This window comes from Colossoma macropomum, unplaced genomic scaffold, assembly GCF_904425465.1.
Source record: "Colossoma macropomum unplaced genomic scaffold, Colossoma_macropomum, whole genome shotgun sequence".
In the NCBI taxonomy this organism is placed as follows: Eukaryota; Metazoa; Chordata; class Actinopteri; order Characiformes; family Serrasalmidae; genus Colossoma; species Colossoma macropomum.
In genome coordinates, this window is record NW_023494792.1 from 1,374,135 (window position 1) to 1,389,374 (window position 15,240).

The window sequence follows — 15,240 nt, forward strand, 5'->3', positions numbered from 1 at the left end:
GAATCTGCTGGCGAACCGGCAAGCCGTGCTAGTGGACTTCTTCTGGGATCGACTGCACTGGATTCCGCGGGGAGTTCTACATCTGCCAAAAGAGGAAGGGGGGCAAGGACTCGTCCACTTGGCTAGCAGGGCCGCTGCTTTCCGACTCCAGTTCATCCAGAGACTTCTTGCTGGTCCCAGTGAGCTGGTTTGGAGGGCGGTATCTTGCACAATATTACACACAGTAGGTGGTCTGGGGTTGGACAGAGCATTGTTTTTAATGAGCACCAAAACACTGGACATTGCTGGGTTGCCTGTTTTTTATCGAGGACTTTTTAAAATCTGGGACTTTTTTAATGTGAATAAACAGGCTGGCTCCACTTTGCACTGGCTGGTGGAGGAGCCTCTTTTCAACGGCACACGACTGGACTTGGAGGGCACGATCACCCCTGCACTGACCAGAGTCTTGTTGACATCGGGAGTCACAACCCTCCGCCGGCTCATGGACGTCGCCAGACAAGATCTCACTCGGGTGGAGGACGTGGCTGCGAGGCTGGGGATGAGATCTCTGCGAGTTGTGGCTCAGCTGCTCGAGGGATGGAGGACAGCTCTCTCTCCTGAGGAACGCGAGCAGGTGAGGGCCTACAGTGCAGGGGTGGTCAGCCCTACGGAGCATGACCCATTCCCGGACATCACTATCACGCCAGACCTACAGGACTGTGAAGGCCCCCTTCTGGAGTGTGAGGGGGAGTCTAGAATGAACATGGGGACAGTGTCTGGTAAGCTGCTGTACAGAGCCTGTGTGAAGGTACTGAATAAGAAAAGACTGCACAGTAGAACCGACACACCATGGCGTGATGTTTTTAATCTGAGTGATGATATGAAGCCAGAGTGGAGAGCGCTGTATAAACCACCATTGACTAAAAAAGTAGCTGATCTGCAGTGGAGGATTTTACACGGTATTGTCTCAGTCAACGCTTTTATTTCTGTTTTAAATCCTGAGATTTTACCACAGTGTCCTTTTTGTCCCCAGAGAGAAACTGTGTTTCATGCTTTTATGGACTGTTTTAGGCTTTGCTCTTTGTTTGAAGTTTTAAAGACTGTTATTAGGTCTCTTAATGTGACTTTTACACTCCAGACTTTTATCCTTGGTTTTAAATACGTCAGAAGAGAGAGATCCAAATGCCAACTGATCAACTTCATTCTTGGGACGGTGAAAATGGCAATATACATCAGTCGTAAGAACAAGGTGGCGCATGGTACTGACTGCGAGGCCACAAGGATTCTCTCTAGGCTGGTCAGATCAAGGATTTTAATTGAGTTTAATTATTATAAGAGCGTGTGTGATGTGGAGGCCTTTGAGGCGATGTGGTGCTGTGGTGGGGCCGTGTGCTCAGTGTGCGAGGATGAGCTCTGCTTCGCTCCTGAGCTCAGATGAGCTGGACTGGTTTTTTGTTTTCTTGTTTTTATCTATTTATAAAGTGTTTGTCTTATTTTATTTAATCAGTTAATTTATTTCAATATAGCCTAAGATGACACTTTGTGACGGATGACTGTTTTAAAGAAAGTGCTGGTTCAATAAAAGTCAGGTGAGTCAAAAGTCAAAAAAAGTCTCTTTCTTCCTCTCTCTCTCTCTCTCTCTCTCTCTCTCTCTCTCTCTCTCTCTCTCTCTCTCTCTCTCTCTCTCTCTCTCTCTCTCAGTATCTCTCTCTCTCTGTCTCTTACTCCTTCTCTCTGCCTTGGTGTTTATCTTTAACTGTGAGAGTCTGTGTAGCTGTTTAACTGTAAGTGATCATGATTTCCATGATTTCTAGTGAAATATATTACAGTAAAATCAAAGCTGCTGTTGCTGCTTTTTAATGGTGTAAATGTTCTGAACAGATATCAGTGTAAATATACAGTGTGAAGGCTGTGAATGTGTTTACTGTCTGTAGAGGTTCACACCTATTAACGTAAGCTAGAGTCCAGGGAGCTGATGGGCAGCAGGATTCTAAAATCACTAAAATTACATTATTAATTAGCACACTAGGTGTGATCGACTCATAATTTTGACTGTTTATTTCTTTTAAATGAACTTAATTAAACAGTAACAACCTCCAGACAGTCTTTCAGCAATTCTAAAATACTTTACTGGAAACAGATAAACAAAGTTTTATATAATCATCTAACCATGAAATGCATGCAGTGTAATGTAAACCCTGTTCCTCACTCAGTTCACAGAAAGGTGTGTAGATGTGCTCTAGCAGAACTGTGATCAGTCTCAGCTCTCAGAACTTAAGCTTAAGTGTTTTTCTGTACAGATTATTTCCAGCGATGTAGCCAAGTAGCTCAGAAACATGTTCAGGTTGTGACAGCAGAAATAAGAAAAAGTAACTAAGTAACTCAGTACTTAAGTAGTTTTTAATGAACTACTCATTTACTCTTTCTGGAGTAATTTTATTTACTAATACTTTTACCTGTACTTGAGTAAATGATCACTACAGTAACAGTACTTGTACTTGAGTAGAGATTTTCAGTACTCTTTACACCTCTGGGCACGTCCATGTTTATTTCAACACAACACACCAAGAAATGTTCAGCACGTGTAACAGCAGCATGGCTGTTAATCAGAGAGTGGAGGTGACTAGACTGCAGTCCAGAACTGTCTCACACTGAAAACCATTATGATGTGCAAAATATGACAACAAAAGCTGAAGACTTGTATAACAGAAGAACGGCAAAAAATTCCACTTTCAAAACTGGATCCGTTTGTGTCTTCACTGCCCAAACGATTATTAAGTGCTTTTAGAAGGAGAGGTGATGTAACAAAGTACTAAAGAGGCTCCCAACTGTTTTGTATATTTATATCTAGATATCATTCCATTAATATGAACATAGATAACAAAGAATTACTTGGGATATAACACATGCGCAGGTATTCCACTTTCCAGTGAAAGTCTCGTTCTCAGGTCAGCCAACGTATTTTGCTCCAGGTCTACTCTGATGTCATGATTCCCCTAGTTGAAAAAAAATATATATGTAAATTTAAAACTGCTGATATAAACACACATATTTAAACTTTTGATATGCTGTAAAATTATCAGATGAACACATTTACTCACAGATTTGTGCGCTACATTGAAACATTAGTTTATTACAGATTGTTTGATTTTTAAGAGTTTAGAAATATGGTGACAAGTCAACTACAGAAGGCTAAATCAAGTTTGTTCCCTGAAATTATCAAAGCTGCAGAAGGGAACAGTAAATTTATTGACAAGTATTGATAGACTTATGGTGAAAGAATGCGTAAAGAGTGGGGATGCACAGCTTAAATTAAATGGCATACGTCAATCTCCTTCTCAAAAAAATGTAGAAATAATTGAACTCACACAGTGACTTACATTTTAATCATTCACTTTAGGAGAGCAGATTGCCTAACATGTTGAGCTTGTAATATTAACTCCTGTTCATAAATCAGGAGATAGGATGTAAGCAACTGTAGACCAGTTAATATTCTCCCTGCTGTCTCAAAGGCTTTAGAGAAGGTAGCACATCTCGATTTTCAAACACAGTCAAAAATTTGCATTTAGGAAAATCATTCTACTGATTCTACTGCACTGGATAAAGGAGGGGTGGTTGGGGTAGTCTTTCTTGATCTGCATAAGGCCTTTGACACAGTAAATCAAATACTTTTTTTTCCAAAATATACTTTCTATAGATGCACAAAACTAGATAACATTATTTATCTGATCAATCTCAGTGTGTGAAGATTATCTGTTTTATCATCATTTAATGCATGCATCATTGGAGTTCCACAGGGTTCTACACTAGGACCTCTTTTATTCAGTTTATGTTTAAATGATCTTCCGTCAGTTTGTCCTGGTGTGAAGATTCAGATGTATGCTGATGACACTATATCCAGTCCAGTATATCCATGGGATGGATGCACTACAAGTTTTAGTTTATCATAAATTGTGGATAAAGTTGTAAAGTTGCAACGTGGTTCCAGTTTAACTCTGAATGTCGAGAAAACAGCCAATATGTGTTTCATCAGCAAACAAAAAACAGAGGAGTTTTTCTGAAAATTTAAATATAAAAATGTGGATAAGTTTAAATATTTAGGTACTGTTCAGGATCCAACTCTTAGTTTCAAGAAACACATAAAAAAGATGAGCTACACAATAAAATATATCTTAGCAAATTTTAGATATTTTAGAAACTCACTCACAATGGAGGCATCTAAGACATTTTAAAATACAATGATTTTCTCATTTCTTTTAGTGTAATTCCTCATACAATAATGCATATAATAATAGGTAAGTTGGCTGTGAAACCACTTGAATCATATTATAAACAAGCCATCCACTGTCAAATACTCTCTCAGTACAATATGTTGAATTCTGATCACCTAGTTATGTGCTCCAGTGTCCGCCTGGTGTATGAGATTACCCATAATACTGCACCCATATGTTTGAAGACCTTTGTACAGCTTTGCTTTGAGAATCAGTGCAGGGCCACATGGTCTGCCTCCAGGGGGCAGTGCAGTATTCCTATATGCTGTGTTCCTATGTCTTCTGCACAATCTTTTTCATACAAAGCTATTAAACAATTGGATGCACTACCTACTGATTAGAAAACTTGTGTGGACCTTAAGACTTTTTTCTCATGAACCAAAAAAAGTATTTTAAGAAATCAATCATGTTCACATGAACATAATCAGGTTCTTGTGCTATTGTATTGATAAACGATGGTTGATGAAGGTCTTGTATGCATTTGAGTTGGTTGGAGGAGATATAGTTTGGGGGTGTGAGTTGGATATATATATATTTAATTGATATTTTGAATTTTATTCTATTTATTTTATCTTTGGTATTGTATATTGTGTTTTTAGTCTTAATTATGTATTTACATAGCATGTTAGCTATTGTTGGTACAAACCATCTCTTCTCTTTTGAGATTAATGTATTTTGTACATGGTCCACATATTAAACATAAAAACAGGCTACAAACAGGCCTTTGGTATTAATGACTCAAAAGGCTTATTACATCATGGCCAGAGTCTCCTTATTTTCTGTTATGTTACGTTTGTTATGTTTTAAATATTAGGTTTTCATAAACTACACATACACACCTTTCAGTTATTTTGTATCCTTAAAAGTAACATTAATTCAAAGTACTTATTTATTCAAGGACGTGTGCTTTTGATGGGACATTTACATTAGTTGAACCTTGATTAATGAAAAATGTACTTGTACAGTACTTTTATTCTGACAGTGTAGCGTGCGGAGTCATCAGAAGTATTTTTACCACTCTAACAGTGAAATTAGTGTCCGTGTCTGCATAGAGAAGGAACTCCAGCGTCCTGTGGGCCGGCGAGTTATTTATGTTTACAACTTTAAATCAGTAACTATTGGGAACTACATGTGAATCAGTCAGAATCACAGATTCTGTATCCTTTAATTCTCCATCATTAGAAGCGTCACTTATATTTCACGTGTGAAATTTATTTGACTTTTCTGGGTCATTAAAATGGCTGCTACAAGTAAAAGATCACATGATTGAAACAGATAGATTATTCCTTATTTTCTTTTTCTGCTTTTCTCCTAACACTGCTGTGCAATTATCTCTGCTTGCTGATGTGCAATACTGCCCTCAAAGCTGCTTCGCTGTGCTTGTTGTTATAATTTGTTTATCCATTAAGTCTTTCTTTAGGATGGAAAAGTTGATTTCATATCATTTTAACGTGTTATTTTTCAAACTTGAACTCATCTGAAGGTTTCTAAATCTCATGCTATTAGTTTTCACCTGCCTTTCTCAAAAATGACCCTTTTACTAAGAAAATGAAGCTATAATGGATGTTAACATTAAAACGTGTTTAAATATTTTTGGTTTTTATTGGTCTGTTCATCATGAAAATCTAACACAATGCAAAAGGTACCTCAAATTTTCAAATTATGTAAAAAAAAGACAGAAAGAACATAAATGGAGACGCAGGGTTTCTGTGTGACAGCAACGATAAGCTTGTAAGATCATTTTTTTCATCCCACAGCTCTACATTTCCTTGAGAGGTGCATTTTTTAAGGTAGGACAAAATCAGAGTTGTACTCTACACTACCTTGAGCATAATGTGGCAGCGGACAGTAACTGGTCCTTCGTTTCTGACGGTGTTTTGCTTTGGGCATTCAGGAGAATCTCTCAGGTTTTCTTTTGGTGTAAATATGGCGTACAGTCTGCTTTCATGTTCAATATGCCTATCCTTCAGTGACCCTGTAAGATAATTTAAAAACAAATACATTACAAACAAAAAGGTGCCACTAAACAACAACTACAGCTAAAAAACTGCTCATCAATAAGAAGCTGTAGAAAACCAAGGACCAGCTGAATGTAAGTTTGATCGCAGCCTAGTTTGAGTGTAAACTGCCACTACATTCGAGTTTATGAGCTACTAGAATTTAACTGGTTGCACCAAGTAATATAGTTTTAACGTAGCTTTAAGTTATAACTTGAAATGTACACACAGCCAATAGTCGGTGTAAGTTCTGCTGTAAAAATCAGTTTAAATGGCTGGTTGATTTGATCGACGGGAAAATTTGCAAGAAAACAAAATACGTCTCTGTTTGCGTCGGCGACCAGTTCTGCAGGATAGATTAAACCAATTTTTGTCGACCGGAGATTGAAACCAACACAGACTGGAACAGAGCCCTACTTTATGTCCAGCACTGAGATGTTTTTTCTACAGGGTCATTTCTAAACATGGTGGGTGACTCTGTTCAAGCACACAAGTCAACTGTGTTCAGAGCAACAAGAGCAGCTCTGCCAGAGCTCAGGCTGTGTGAGATTATTATCATACAATACACATTACAGATTATTATTAAAATATAGCTATCAAAGCTAACGTTACCTTTCTGTTATTCAGCAGAATAAGACAGTGATAGAATAAGACAGTAAAGTAGCATTAAAATACTGTGCAACAGAGCACAGTTTGAACATCAGAACAGAATAAACACATACAAGAGACGGACGCTTTGACACCACTTTACTGTAAAACAGTGTCTTTTTGAATTACAGCTAATACGACTGACAAAGCAAGCGAAGTAAATTCGGCACGAAAAGAGAGAAACGTGAGTGATTTGCTGTGGGTGTAGATCACGCATGCAATGTTTCCTGTTTATGTCGGGTGTCGTTACTGATTGGCTGCAGAGTGCTGTACGGCCACTTTACACTCTACTAGTTAAGATGTACCAGAAGTGTGGTGCAACTGAAATCCTGTGTGTCGCTAATGTTAAACTAACTACTCTCAACTTGAGGTTTAGGCTGGACTTATGATCTTTTAAGTCCAATCAACTTATGTTCAGCTGGTTCAACCGACTGCAGAACTCATAGGAAATAAACTTCCTTAACAGGATATGTATGATGATACTGGCAGCATCTGACAAGCAGGACTGCATGCACAGTGCAAATAGCGAATAGTATAAAATAAATGAGATGAAAGTTTTTGTAAAAAAAACAATCTGTAGTGTTCTTTATGAAGATTAGCCATGTTCTTTAACTCAGCTCTGAATAAACATATCACCGCTGTCCAAAGAAACACTTGTATCTTCAAATTACTTTACAGGAGGAGACAAAACATTCTTGACTTTCAACGTAAGGTAATGAAACAAGAATGTATTTAAAGTCATTTTGGAGCCTTTGTATTAGTCCACTTATTTTCACTATGATTTGATGCTCTTCCCTGTGCATATAATCATAAATATCTGAGCTGTGGACGTTTGTTGAAGTTATTCTCTCATTCATGTTTAAGAAAGCTGTCCAACTGTATGAACACTGAGGGGATATCATGGCTGTTGAAAAGGATCATACGTCAAGTTCCTTTTGAACAGACAGTAATAATCACTCACATGTGTTGAAATATGGATCGTCGGTCAGCGGAACTCCTTCAGCAGTGAATAAACACACAGACATCGTAGCACCAAAGGTCTCCTGATGGCAAATCCTCAGCATGAGGTCCTCCACAGTGTTCTGGTCAGGGTCCATTCCTGTTATATGGTTATATTATAGCTTCTGATAAAAGCAGCCTGATACTATTAATTCACTTTTTTTTCATTAAGTCTACTTAATGAAAGTACTTCACTGTTTCCTGTTAAACCTGATCTGTTTTACATTCACCTGTGATTTCCTTCTGCTCTGGACATCCCAGGAATGTGTAATACAGCTGGTACGCTCTTCACTGGAAACCTGGGTGCTGTGCCAAGTCTTTTAATGAACTCTGTCAAATTATGGAACCTGTTTTTCTCAGCTGGACTGAACCCTTTTTGGAAAAACAAGACAAAAACATTCCAGGTTATCCTCATTGCCACTCTGTAAAAGATTTGATTCCCATTCTGAAGATCATAGAGATAATCCACAGCATTTGACAACTTCTCTGCTATATATCCCATTCATACCCATGTCATCCTGGTTCTTCTCAGTGATGCTGTCCAAGAAATCCACTTCAGTTTCAATTCCCAGCTCAAGGAATTTGTTGTAGTACTTTTCCAGTCTGTGTTTTTGAAGTAAGTTGAATATTTTCTGCTTTTCCATCCTGATCTCACAATAACACTCCTCCTACAGTCTGAGACCAAAAACATACAGAACACACAAAACATAGACATGACAAACATGACAAAACTCAGCTCAAGAGATGAATTAGATTACAAGTGAATGTATGATGGAAAAAGCAGCCACACTGGCTTATTTTAAATGTTCTTTTAAAGCTTTTTTTATGACAAAGTAATTTTACAATTTAAAATATAATTTTACATAAAGCATTTTACAGTCAGCAGGTTTGTTTAGGAGATTAACTTGCATTGATGATTTGAAAAATGTTTAAAAAATGAGCAGTAATGGCCTCCAGTGAAACCTCAACAAGTTAGCATATAATTATCAGAGGAGAAAAGATCTTGAGTAGAAGACATTGAGTCCTCCTTCACCATGTGAGAACACAGCACTTTAACCCACAATATCTAAAATAATCTCTCGCTAATCCTGAAGCTTTAAGGAATTTGGTCACTGCTGCCCTCTGAGACTCTCCAAACTAAATCAGCCACCTGGATTTCTGTCTGAGCAAACAGGTGGGCAATATGGCTATAAAATACAGTAATGTGATACATAAAGACACTTTCACAATACCTGATATGCATCATGATATCTAGTTTTTCTGAGGTTTGATAGGTTGAAACAGATAAAAAGGGAAATATTAAAAAAAATTTTAAAAAAGTTATTTTTATTTTATGTTTCACATATCAGATGTTGAAAGTGAGACAATTTACCACTTCATGAAAAACATTAACTCATTTAGAACTTGATGGCAGCAACACATCTCAGAAAAGTTGGGATGGGGCAGCAAAAGGCTGGAAAAGTAAGTGGTACTAATAAAAACAGCTGGAGGAGTAATTTGTAACTATCTCACATGACTGAGTATAAAAAGAGCATTTTAGAGAGGCAGAGTCTCTCAGAAGTAGCGACGGGCAGAGGTTCACCAATCTGAGAAAAACTGCGTCTACAATTGTGGAAAAAAGTAAAATTGTGAAGTCTTTGGAAATTCCACCATCTACAGTACGGAATATCATCAAAAGATCCAGAGAATCTGGAGAAATCCCTGTATGCAAGGGACAAGGCCGACGGTCAGTATTGGATGCTCATGATCTTTGGGCCCTCAGGCGCCTCTGCATTAAAAACAGGCCTGATTCTGTACTGGAAATCACTGCATGGACTCAGGAACACTTCCAGAAATCACTGTCTGTGAACACAGTTCACTCTACAATCCACAAACGCAAGCTAAAGCTGTATCATGAAAAGAAGAAGCCATATGTCAACACGATCCAGAAACGCTGCCGTCTTCTCTGGGCCAAAGCTCATTTAAGATGGACTGAGGCAAAATGGAAAGCTGTTGTGTGGTCAGATGAATCAAAATTTGAAATACTTTTTGGAAACCAAGACTCAAGAGGAGACGGACCGTCCAGCTTGTTATCAGCACACAGTTCAAAAGCCTGCATCTCTGATGGTCTGGGGCTGCATTAGTGCCTATGGTGTGGTGCCTAAGACAATTTGATTAAGGTATAGTTTTTTTCCTTTGAGAAGGGAAACTCTTATAAATGCAAAAAAACAAAGTCAGCTTAACTTAAAATTACGTTTTAGCTTATTACACTGCATCCTGAGGGCGCTAGAGGTCGCTAAACTCCAACTTCTTTTTTTTTCTACAGTGTTTCTTGCATTTGATCTTTCTTTCCTATTTTATTACATTCAAATTATGTGGCTCATTGCTTAGACTATTATGTTTGGGTGAGTTATGGCAGTTAATAAGATTAATTATAAGAATAATACATTACAAATGAGAGTATTTTTAGGTCAATGATGTAACGTGAACAAATGCCAAGGATTTGGCTGCCAAATGTTGTGGCTGACAAGCTGAAGGAGGAAAATGTATATTATATCTTTGAACATTGTCACATGACCTTTGAATGGCTTTATCTTTATAGATAAGTCTGCGCTGAACTGTGTACATTTACCAGGTAAACATTAATTTCAGCTAGTGTCCACTGGTGTTACTACAGTAGTCTCAATGAATATAGAAATACTGTACAGTCACAGTCTACAGCTATAGCAAGCTAGCACAAGAGCCAGCAACCAAAAAATACATTTATATTATACCAGCTTGGTAGGAGATGGTTTCCATTTTATAAAAGTACCATCACTCTGACCAAGAAAAAAAAACACTCTTTTTATTAATGAGAACAATATTCTCTGTCAGTTTATTATATATCCTGTCATCACATTGATGCTAATTTAAATACCATCACAGTTACACATCCAAACTCTATCACCTGTGCTCATCTGTTTAATACAGTCAAAACTAGTGAATAAACTGCTTTCAGTTCACTGGTGTTTTCATCATCACTATCAACTTCCAACATTTTCAGTGAGCTAAAACGCTACAAATGCTGCTGATTATGGATCTACATTCAATGTAATTAGTAATTACTGGTATGCCACTCGAAAAAGGGTTAATGAATGAAATACTGTATATGTAACAATTACATAACAACTATCAATAATAAATAAACACATAATGAGTGAATTGCTAATTAGAGGGCCTGTAACTATGTAAAAAGTAGTACCTTCACATGAACTTTATAAATGATAACTGTTTTCGTATCACTGTAATACTTTGTTTTTCCTAAAACATGGTGGTGAAAATGCCATTACAGCACAACAAAGTTATCCTTGTTTCCAAAACTAGGTGATTTAGCTTTGATGTTTTCTTTTATATCTAAGTAATATTAGCACTGTCATATGTTTATTTAGGACCTATAGTATGTGGACATTACATGCTCTGTTATTTTGTACAGTCAGTCTAATCTTACAGTGTTGTACAGATGGTAGATCACTCAGTGTCAAATTAATAAGCAGTACAATTAATAAAAAACGATTTTAAATGTCAAACAGTATTTGAAGATAAAATTGTTTGAATTATTTTGTTTCACTTACTTCAATCCCGAAAACTGAACTCAAAAGATGGTGCATACACACAGCAGCTGCGCTGATCTAGGTGAAAATGAAAGTTCTGTGCCTTTTATGCTGCTAAGTTTCAGTTTCTCAGAACAGATGGAGCTCCGCCCTGTCCTGGTGTAGTCGGGTAGCTCTGTTGTTATTTGTCACAGTTGTGAGCTGGTTAGGTTAGATTTGTCCAATCTACTGGGTTTTCCCCTCTTATTTAGTCCTTTCTTCCTTCTCTGAACTGATAACACATTAACAAAATGCTAAACTCTTTAATGACAGGGTATGTGCGCTTTTTGTTTGTGCCTCCGTGCTGTTGGCTTTGGTGTCTCCTGTCTCCTATAGGTTTCCTGGATGCCACACTTAACTCCAATTGGGAACCTTAGTCAATGTTCAGGAAGGAGGGACTCGTGGCCATAAAAGCAGCTGGAAGAACCATGCAGAGGAAACTGGGGAAGGGAAAAGGACTATGAGGGTGGACATGCTGTTCCGTTGAGTTTTAAAGTCCAGCTCAACTCTGCTCAGGTCATTTTGTGGTACATTCTTTAAAAAGATGGTTCTTCAAGGGTTATTTAGGAAAGATAATGGTTCTACATAGAACCATAAATAATCAAAATGGTTTTTTGCATGGTGAAGTGCTTCTTCAGATTGATGGAGAATGTGTTGTATTGTATATGATTCTATAGAACCTTTCTGAAAACCCTTTTTTGGTGCTGTGTGGAATCATATACAACACATTTTCCATCAATCTGAAGGACCATTTCACCATGCAAAGAAACTTTTTGAGTATTCATGGTTGTATATAGAACCATTGTCTTTACCGAAGAACCCTTGAAGAACCATCTTTTCAGAATGTAGTTTTATTACCTTCCAGCAGTCGTATGTACTAATAATGAATAATAGTTCAAGTCAAGTCAAGTCAGGCTTTACTGTCATTCCAGCTGTATACAAGTACACAGTGAAACAAAACAACATTCCCACAGGAACACAGTGCAGAAAATACAGTACAGTAAATAAATACAGAAGACTTACAGTAAATACAGAACAGAACACAGGCAGCACACAGTGCTGAGAGGATGTGGAGCTGTGCAGAGGAGGATGGAACACACTATGATATATTAGCAGCTTAGCAGAGAGCCTAGCATATATGAGCATAGCAGTCACTGAAGCAGCAACCAGAGCAGCAACATACAGTATACAGTATTTGTTCACCTCCTTAACTAGTTTGGACTATTTTTTATGTCTATTAACTTGTAGCTTTGACACTGGAAGGCAGGGCAGGCAAGTCTGTCACCACAAAGGAATTCCTAAGAGTGAAATTTCAGTGCCATGTTGTGCTCATAAGAAATTCCCTTGAGATCAGAGGGCAGGTTCTACCGCTTGCACTCTCTGAGAATTACAGTAAACATATCTTGACTACCTGCTCATGTTCACACCTGGTTTTTGCTTTCTCTACTCTCCTGTGGCTCATTCACCCTGATCACTCCACCTGATGCCTGTTACCCCTCCCTCCCCTCCTCTCATCTTTGTACTGACAGTCATAAACAAACTAGAAAATAAAAAGTGAAAATAAAAAGCCTCTCTCTCAAACCTGGGATTCTCTTCCAATAAAAGTAATAATGTTGTAGTGTATTCAAGAAATGCTTTTGCATGTCAATTTTGGGTGAAGTGTTCTTCAACATTTCTTCAGGGGGTTGTTCTGCTAAGGACTCTTATTCTGTATGGCAGGGCTAGGATGTTCGCTGTGTTTATCCCTGTAGAACAGGAAGCACTGGCCCATCTACAGGTGGAAGTGGCAGAAGAGAACAGAGCATATCTTAGGCTTAGAGCGAATTGTTAGCAAACTTTCTTTGTGTATAGTGTAGCTGAGGCCAACTACAGCTCATTATCCCTCTGGTGTCTGATGCCATTCTCTTCTTAAACTCTCCTTTAAAGGCTCTTCATATATCATGATCCTCATATGTTTCATATCAAAATGCTCCGTTATCTTCATCACTACTTTCCAAAACCGCTGCAGCAGCTTCAGCAGCTGTAAACTCTCTGCAGGCCGTTTCACATGAGTCTCCGATGTGGACTGAATGAAGAATGAAGGGTTTCCGGCGTGATGGTCAGTCCTTAGTGATTTCCTGAGTGTCCATTGGTCAGTTTCACACAGAATGTAGACGGACACACGAATCCACCAGTTCCACAGGGTGAGAGGCAGATGACGTGTATCTCAGCCCCTCTTCATAGGCTCATAACTCCGGATGTGAGTCTCGTATGATCTCGTGATAAGATGGAATGGAAAGGGCGACTCTACAGATTCAGGAAGTGTTTGAACTGGATTTCTGAGCTGGATCATCACAAAGACACAGACACAGATATAGAAACAGAGAATTTGATTTGCTGGTGAGCTTGTGGAGCCCAGAGTGTCAATAAAGCACCAAGACGTGTGCATGTGTTTCCTTTAATAGCAGTGAATGATATTGTATTTTCAATGAAAAACAATGTGCAGAAAGTGACAGAGAAAAGGAGAAATTGCGTTCAGCAAAAATTTGGGAAAGGAAATTTACATAATCTAAAACAATGCACTCTTAGCGGGCATGTCATGTGGCACTCCAGGGCAAGGAAGAGTGATCAAGGCAGGGTTTGTGGTGGCAGACATTTCATTTTATTCATTCATCATCTTTAACTGCCAGATAGGGTCGCGGTAGCAGCCGAGAATCCCAGACGAATCCCAGACAACCCTATCCCCCTGCAACTTCCTCCAGCTCGTTCTGGGGACCCCAAGCTGCTCCCAGGCCAACTTGGAAATATAATCCCACCAGCGGGTCCTAGGAGGACCTCAGGGTCTCAACCCAGTTGGCTGTGCCTGGTAAACCCCCACCGGGCGGCGACCGGGGGCATCCTGATCAGACGCCCGAACCACTTCAAATGGCTCCTCAAATGTAATTTTATTTTCACTCACAAACAACTCAAGCACAACCAAAAACCCAAGGGTTGCATTCAGCCCAGACAAAATGTAGCAAAACATTTATTTAAACAGAAATATTGGTGTGTTGAACACTGTGTTGTGTTGCAGCTGAGAGGGACATTCTCAGTGTCCTTTTTGAAAAGTTTTCAGAGCCTGAAGAAATGTTTAAATATGCATTTAATGCTTCAAAGCACTGATCTTCTAATGTATTCGATAGCTTCATATGCCAAGCTGCAGCGGCCGCATTTGTAGAGGACTTTATCAGAATCCATTGTGTGCTGCCTTTTTAATACAGCAGGGATTATATACACGTCACACTGCACACTGTTTCACACCATCCCCACAAAACATGTTGTTCAACCTGGAAAATGGAAGAAAACACTTTGAGATTGAACGTGCACAATGTGTAGGTCCGTTGCCCCAGTGCAGAACAGGAAGGCTTGGGCTCTGCCTAGCTGCCTATCGCAGCTCTGATTTTCAGCAAATCAAATTTCTGTGGTGGTCTGTGTTCATCATTACCGATGATTTCTAGAGTCATAAATCAAACTCAGAGAACTTCAGCGCACATTTAAAGAAGAAAGTCACTGGGAGGAAGCAGCCGGTGTAGATGTCCGGCACTGTGCTTTGGCATTAGTTTGGCTTGTTCTTTGGCTGATTGTTTATCTGACATCAAGCAACCTGGAAGCCTGTCTTCCAGAGACTGAGAAAGAACAGGGTATGTAATACTTGTGTGCTGGTTTTGGGTGTGTGGATGTGTGAAACTGAAAAACTGAATGGTTAATTTGTCACTTAAT

General features: G+C 38.7%; 1 protein-coding gene across 1 annotated transcript in view; it reads right to left on the reverse strand.

Moving 5' to 3' along the window:
• LOC118812751 overlaps positions 1–11,578 on the reverse strand; it is a 53,985-nt gene extending 42,407 nt beyond the window's left edge. The window contains exons 1-6 of the mRNA XM_036577866.1: positions 11,485–11,578; positions 8,403–8,569; positions 8,125–8,266; positions 7,857–7,994; positions 6,074–6,225; positions 2,872–2,975 (exon numbers count right to left, since the gene is read on the reverse strand). Coding sequence (XP_036433759.1) covers positions 2,872–2,975; positions 6,074–6,225; positions 7,857–7,992 — 392 coding nt within the window. The 5' untranslated portion in view covers positions 7,993–7,994; positions 8,125–8,266; positions 8,403–8,569; positions 11,485–11,578. The remainder of the gene's footprint in view (positions 1–2,871; positions 2,976–6,073; positions 6,226–7,856; positions 7,995–8,124; positions 8,267–8,402; positions 8,570–11,484) is intronic.
• Between the last annotated feature and the right edge of the window lie 3,662 nt (positions 11,579–15,240).